General features: G+C 56.2%; 1 protein-coding gene across 1 annotated transcript; it reads right to left on the bottom strand.

Moving 5' to 3' along the window:
* Nucleotides 1-82: 82 nt before the first annotated feature.
* Nucleotides 83-6,418, bottom strand: SF3A3 (splicing factor 3a subunit 3). The gene is made up of 17 exons (XM_072979515.2): nucleotides 6,045-6,418; nucleotides 5,835-5,882; nucleotides 5,601-5,653; nucleotides 5,154-5,259; nucleotides 4,293-4,365; nucleotides 3,981-4,072; nucleotides 3,524-3,606; nucleotides 3,030-3,168; nucleotides 2,789-2,857; nucleotides 2,588-2,655; nucleotides 2,329-2,436; nucleotides 2,056-2,125; nucleotides 1,812-1,976; nucleotides 1,589-1,699; nucleotides 1,234-1,324; nucleotides 941-996; nucleotides 83-307 (listed from the first exon to the last, which is right to left on the bottom strand). The coding sequence occupies exons 1-17, from the start codon at nucleotides 6,138-6,140 to the stop codon at nucleotides 230-232; spliced, it is 1,506 nt and encodes a 501-aa protein (XP_072835616.1). The 5' UTR covers nucleotides 6,141-6,418; the 3' UTR covers nucleotides 83-229.
* Nucleotides 6,419-6,920: the final 502 nt, after the last annotated feature.

Raw genomic sequence — 6,920 nt, 5'->3', positions numbered from 1 at the left:
GCCTGGCTGAGTTAAAGATACTCAGGAGAAGAGACCCCGGCCGCTCCATCAGCTGCAGCAACAAACCACACCAAAGGCCCGCTCCTTCTAAAACTAGGGTTTATTTTTATGTATAAGTTCAATACAAAGAAAAAGTCTTGCGGAATTGCCACTGGCCACTGTAGGCATCCTCAGGGTGCCTGCACGTGTGGCCTGGAGCCTGGGAATGAGGCCGGGGGGCTCGTGCCCCTCACAGCAGGCCTTGGCGCTTCAGGTCCTCGTAGGTCTTCTTGTTGACCACGTTCCCACTGGAGTCCTCGTATTCTTCCTGGGATGAAAAAGGGAGAAGCCTGTTGAGTCCCCGAGAGCAGAGCAAAGCAGGAAGACCCCATCAGGGAAGCAAGGGAAGGGGCAGGGCGGCCTCCAGCGCTCTTGGGGGGTGGGGGGGGCAGCCTGCAGAGCCAAGCGTTCACAGCAGATGGGCCTTCCTGAAGCCAGCTGAGGCTCCTCTTCTCCCAAATCCCCTGGCTGCCCAGCCATCTCCCAAAAGCCCCCACCTTGGCTGCCCTCTCTGGTGGCAGTCATCCCAAAGGCCTTGTGAGAAGGGAGGTTCCTACGCCATCCTTCCGCTTTCCTTTTACTTTACTTTTATTGGACTTACATCCCGCCCCCCTGGACAAAGTCTACTCGGGGCAGCTTACATGAATCCTACAAACTTATTTCCGATCATATCAGTGATCATCCTTCCACACCTCTACTGACTGACTGTGATGGACGACAGCTACGACTCCTCCCTGAACAAACCATTCACGGGAACTCCCTGACTGAACTAATGCTTAGTTTTCTTCACTGAAATTCAGAGGCCAGGGCAGGGGAACAGGGCACCAGCGTGACACAAACCCCCACCACCCCAGTCTCTGCCTCAGCAGCTTCCTGCAGAAGGGCCCCAGACCCAACTTACTTCTGTGTCTGGCTGCCACCGCTCCGAAGCCTTCTGCTGCTTCAGCTTTGCCCACACTGTGACACACAGACAAACAAAGAGTCCATCAGCTCTCTTCCTCCACTGAAGAGGTGAGACGTCTGCCCGTAGGAAAGGTAGTGGTCTCACCAGACAAAAAGGGCCTCTGTGCCAGAGACCCAGCAGCAGATCTGCAGGCCCACGGCTAAGATGTTAGAAGCCAATGTGGAACTGACAGCGCAGGCACCAGACCCACAAACCAACCATAGGAGGAAATATGGGGTAAAGCCACTTACGGGAAACAGCATCCTCGATCTGTGTGACATTGGCAAAGTGAGCCGTGTTGGGGATGCCCAGGCACCGCATCCCATGCGCGTGGCGCCATTCCTGCAGAGTAGAAAGGACATGGGGGGGCTGGCTGCTGCCAGTAGCTTTCACAGTGGGTGGGGGCAACTAGCCAAGGGAGGGGGGCAAGGGGAAGACCGGCCCCTTCCACTTCATTACGCCCAGGCTGCCATCTCCAGGAATCCTCCTCCTGCCTCCCTTTACCTCCTCTGTCAAGGAGTCTGCAGGTCAGGAGCTCCCCCCAGGCTGGCAAGCAGGAGCCTCTCCTGCTGTCCCCCCCCCCAGCCAAAGAGCTAAACCACCTACTGCAAAGTGTCGCTGGAAAGCTTTGGGCCCCCGATAGGTGTAGTTTCCACAGATCTCACAGTTGTAGTTGATATTTAGCCCATGTAGCTTGTACAGCCAGTATGGGATTGGCTGGAAGGGAAAAGAGAAGATGTGTGAGCACGTGGAGGGGGGAAGGGGGAAGGAGGCCCAAGGACCACTTGCCTCTGCCCCCACCCACCTCCCAACTGCATACAAGGGTCACCTTGCCATCCCAGCCCAGAGGTAGGTTCTTGGGGTTGTAGATGATCTCATTCTCCTCGTCTTCACTCTCACTCTCACTGATCTGCTCCTCCTCTTCTTCCTCGCGCTCCTCGCCTGTCCGGGCCTGCTTGCGCTGCACATTTTCATGGGTGAGCTGGCGCTGCTCCTGCAAGAAGTCATGTGCTGGTGAAGGCACAGATCCATAGCGCAGGACCCCAGGGCCCGGCAAAGGGGTGAGCACTTACCCCAAGAATCTCAACATACTCGTAGATCTGAGCCTCCAGAAAGGCCAGGTCCTTGTTCCGCTCGGTGTCTCTGGGGAGGAAACAGCTCTGTCAGAGGGAGCAACTTATTAGAGACCTAGGAAAATGGTCTTCCCCTCCCAGCCAAAAAGGGAGGGCAGTTATACCTCCCTGGGCTTCCAGGAAGGGCCTAGACTGACAGGCTAGCCAAGAAGCGACCTGGCCAGGCAAGGCTGAATGAAGGCACCCCTGCAGCAGGCCAGGCAGGGGACTCACCGCTTGCTCCCCTTTGTCTTTGGGTTCTTAGCAAAGAGGGAAGAGTCGAGGGCCTCCAGGGATTTGCCCTTGGTGCTAAACAGCCTCTGCGCTCGCTCCTCCAGCGTCCTGAGCAGGAGGGGAAGAGAAAGCCCTGGGTTGGGAAGGGAGCCGGAACTCCCCTCAAGTGCCAAGCCCCTCAGGAGTATGGCTTACATGTAGAGGGGTTCCAGCCCCCTCCCCAAACCACCAGCAGAGCACAGACCAAGCCCAGACTCACCCACCGCATTTCAGACCCAACGCAAGCAGTGCAGATTTCAGCCGATCGAGCCCCAGGGAGGCCAATTCCTGTGGCAGACAAAGCACAAAACACACAAACGCTCAGCATTCATGGGATCCTAGTCCCCTGCCAAGGAAAGGAGCAGCTTCAACCGAGCTGAAGCGTGGCCACACCAAAACAGGCTCCAAGGGGCTAACGTACCTCCCAGGAAGAGAAGGCCGAGAGATCCAAGTGGGCACCAGCATGGGTGAGGGCGCTGCTGGTCTCTTTCTGCCAAAAGACAACCAGAGGGTTAGGGGCTGCAAGAGGCTACCGCATCTTCCACAATGGGAAGCACGAGCAGCCAGCACCAGTCCCTCTCTGATCAACCCTGCCGAGCCACAATTTCACCTCCTCCCATGCTTCCCCACCCCACCCCACCCCACCCGGAGACCCTGCTCACTGGCCATCCGGGGAAAGTGCCATTCTCCCATTTCTTCTCAAACTCAGCCTGGATTTTGCCAAACAGCTCATTCTGGTCCAGAAGCGGCTTCACCCGGTCTGTGTAATCCTGCAAGTATTCCAGAAGCATCTCCAGGTACCTGCAATGGGAAGACGACAACAGTGGGAGGAGGGGGCCTGCTAGGTCCATGCTCACCTGCAGTCATGGGGGTCCTCCCAGCTGAGACTCAACCCCACTCCCGAAAAAAAAGTAAATAGCATTTAAACCTGCCTCTACCCCTTCCTATTCCCACAGTAAGAACGTATGGGCAAAGGCTTTCTATTCACAGTGGCATTTCACAGGCACAGAGTAACGTCAGATAGATGGCCTTTTTAATCCACAGAGCAGGAAATAGACTAGAGTGAAGCCAAGGCCTGCTCAGCTGCCTGATTCCAAGGTCACACCGAGGTGCTGGGACTTTTCTGGCCCTCCTGATGGAGGCTGTAAGCACCTACCTCCTGTACTCTGCATTTTTCCTTTCCTTGGGAATGTCAAAAAGCTGGTCAAATGTGGACAAATAGGTGATGTAATCTAGTTTCTGTAGGAGACAACAGAAGAGAGGCATTCAGTCACTAGGACATGACTCAAGACTTTACAGCAGTTTCCTATGGAGTCGTCAGTAACTGTCTATGAGATGATGTCTCTGCATCTCCATTCCATCTCAGCTGCACCACCAGAGAAATGGGCAAGGCAATGCATCTCATGTGATTGCCAGAGGCTCTTCTGAGCATGATGCCCTTGTGAAACTAGGAATTTGCACCTAGTCATACTTATGTGCTGTGTGTCTCCGACTCCAAATCTTTTTCCCCTGGGCGGCCGCCTTCCGAACTGATACGTAGAGGGAAAAGATCAAAAAGAGGCCTCTACCAACCACCCGTATCTCCTTGTTCATATAACAGGTGGGATTCTCACCTCTGAGGATTTCAGGTTAATGTACTTGAGATAACAGTCATGTAAGTCCAGGTAGCGGCCATAGCCTTCCTCATCCGTGAACTCCACGAGGTCTGGAAAAAGAAGAAAGAGAAAAGCCTCGAGGTGCACTGTGTAGGAGAGGGGCCGGCCCCCCAGAAAGCAAAAGAACACTGCCCTCTGCTCTCTCATTTGGCAAAATGCTTCCCAAGGAAAGACACAGTCTCAGTGTTGCCTTTGCGCTACCTATTATTCCTTCCCCTTTGAGCCTCAGAGCAGGAGCAGGAGAGCAATTGGCGAGGGTCTGAAACTTACTCTGAGCTTCTTCGCTGGGGTTTTCCCGGGCCTTCAGGAGCTCCTCAAACTCTACCGACATTGGCACACAGATCTACAGAAACAGAACATGACTGTTTACGGCCACAGTTTAGAACAGCAGGATACGTACAAAACATTCCACTGAGTGCATCTGGCAAAGATTACACTACAGTCTGTATTAGCCTAGATCATATATGACTTCAGAAACTTTTCTGAAATGCAGACATGGGAAAGTAAGGACAGTTACCTAATGTTTTCTAAAAGCAATGAAATTTTACTGTATTAAGTAAGGAATTGTGTGGGTTTTTTTCATTTCTCTATAACCCAATCAAAACTAGGCTTAAAACTTTAAATAAACCATTTTCTTATGACAAGATTAAATAAAAAGTGTAAAGTGCAAAGCATACTGGAGACTTATTTTGGGATGGGGGTATGGAAGAAGGTGACTGACACAGAATAGCTACCAGGCAGCAACAGGTCAAAGCCCTGGATAGCCAGGTGACCCAACAGTTTGCCATAGTCAATGGTACTGAAAGTTGATGAAGGTCAGGAAAACTAAAAAGGTTGCTCCCCCTTTATCTGATCCCTAGCAGGAATCATCTACAAAGATGATCCAAGCAGTCTCCGCCCCAAATCCTGCCTGAAAGCTCAAAGAAGTGGATTGTGATACTACTTTAATTAGTAATTTCCAGATCTCCATAAGTATTATTCTTCAGTATAGGGAAGGAGATCCAGCAGATGACAAAACACCAGATCAGGAAAACAGGAGGACAGCAGAGCTTCTGTGGGTCCTTAAAGGAAAACATTTGAAGACACACACAACACACGCCTTGTTCAATGGGGCTTTATCTCAGATTATACCTCGTTTGGGTGCTTCCGATGGAACTCCTTGATCTGCTTGAGCCTATTGTAGAACTCTGCAAACTCGTTGGGTCCTGAGATGGCGCTGAGCTCCTCCTTCCGCAACCTGAGCGCCAGAAGAAGCACCAAGCCAGCTCCAATGGACTGAGTAGAAACAAACAGGGCAACCCCCACCCTTGCCACATCCCATCCTTTGCAAAGATATCCCGGATTGTTTTTTGGGGGGGGTAGCATGGGGACCAGAGGAGACGCTTGCAGTGGCCTGGGCTCCTCGTGAACCCTCCCCACCCTGGGATGCTGAGAAGACCCTTCTTTCTTTCTTTCTTTCTTTCTTTCTTTCTTTCTTTCTTTCTTTCTTTCTTTCTTTCCTCTCTCCTCCCTCAAGCCCCTCCCCAGAGGCGCCGCCCCCCCCACCGACCGACCGCCCAAGCGCCTGCAGGCCCTTACCCGTCCTTGTCATCGTAGAGGTCCCTCAGGTTCCCGCTCACCTCCATGTAGCGCTGTCAGAAAAAAAGACACCGGTGGGCGGGGGGGGGGGTTCGGAGTCGGTCAAGAACTGGTGTGTGGGGGTGGGGGGGTGGGAACCCCGGCCCCAGAAGGAAGAGGAGGAGGAGGAGCCGGAGCCGGGCCCTTCAGGCGAAGCCCTCCCCCCTCCCCTCCCCTCCCCTCCCCTCGACTCACGTCCTGCATGGCGCGCGTCCGGTGGTCCGAATTGATCTGGTCACGGAGCTGCCGGGATGTGGGGGAAGAACGGGAGAGGGTCGTCAGCGGAGAGGGTCCCCGGGAGGGAAGGCGCCCCCTGCCCGTCACCCCTTCCCCTCCCCCCTCCCTCCCTCCCAGAGCCCCCACCCCGACCCGACCCGACCCGACCCGACCCGGCGGGGTCCTGACCGTGGACTTGCGCGTCAGCATCTCCTTCACCATCACGTCCATGAGGCGCTCGCGCTCCTCGTGGTAGCGCCGCTGCTGCTCCAGGATGGTCTCCATGGCGGCCGAGCGGGTCCGCCGAGAGGCCGGAAGTGGCTCCTGCGCGCCGGAAGCCGCTCTCGGCCGAGGCCCGGCTCGCCCCGCGCGGTCGCGCCCGCAGGTTCCGCCTTGCCCGATTTGGGGGCGAGGGAGAGTGGGGGGGTCAGGCCTCCTCCTTCTTTTCTTTTCCTCCCGCGCCCCCCCCCGCCGCCGCCGCCCACGACGACGACGACAGGGGTTACGGAAGGGCTTCCCGGACACGGGACCTCAGCAGAGTCTTTGGACTGCAACTCCCATCATCCCCCTCACAGACGAAGAGGAGACGACGACGCCCCCGGGACTCCCTCCCTCCCCGCCGCCGGTTCCTCTGCCGGCTTCCCTGCCCCGCCCAAGTGCTCCTTCCCCCTCCCCCAAGGAAGTTTGGGGCAAGAGGGGCGTGAGAAGGCGACGTTCCTCCGGGGGACTACAGCTCCCACCTCCCCATCCCCAGCTCAGGTAGCCGGTGGACCCTGGGAGTTGTAGTCTTCACTCTGTGTGCGTGTGTGTGCGTGCGCGCAGAAGCTGCCCCCCCATCGGAAAAAGGGGGGGCGAGGAATGGAGGAAGACCCGGGCTGCTCCGGGGACAGCCTCTCCGGGGCTGCCCCCTCCCAGTGAAGGGAGAAGCCCCCCCCTCGCCCGTCCCGCTTCTGTCGCGGGGAGGGAGGGAGGGAGGGAGGGCGCGGCGCCTCCTGGGGTCTCCCGCCGCCGGCCGACCCCCACCTCCAGGCTGCGGGGGACGCTTTTCGGGCCCCCGCGCAGAGG

The sequence above is a fragment of the Pogona vitticeps genome, chromosome 9 (assembly GCF_051106095.1).
Source record: "Pogona vitticeps strain Pit_001003342236 chromosome 9, PviZW2.1, whole genome shotgun sequence".
NCBI classification, from domain to species: domain Eukaryota; kingdom Metazoa; phylum Chordata; class Lepidosauria; order Squamata; family Agamidae; genus Pogona; species Pogona vitticeps.
This window is presented reverse-complemented; position numbering and strand designations above follow the sequence as displayed.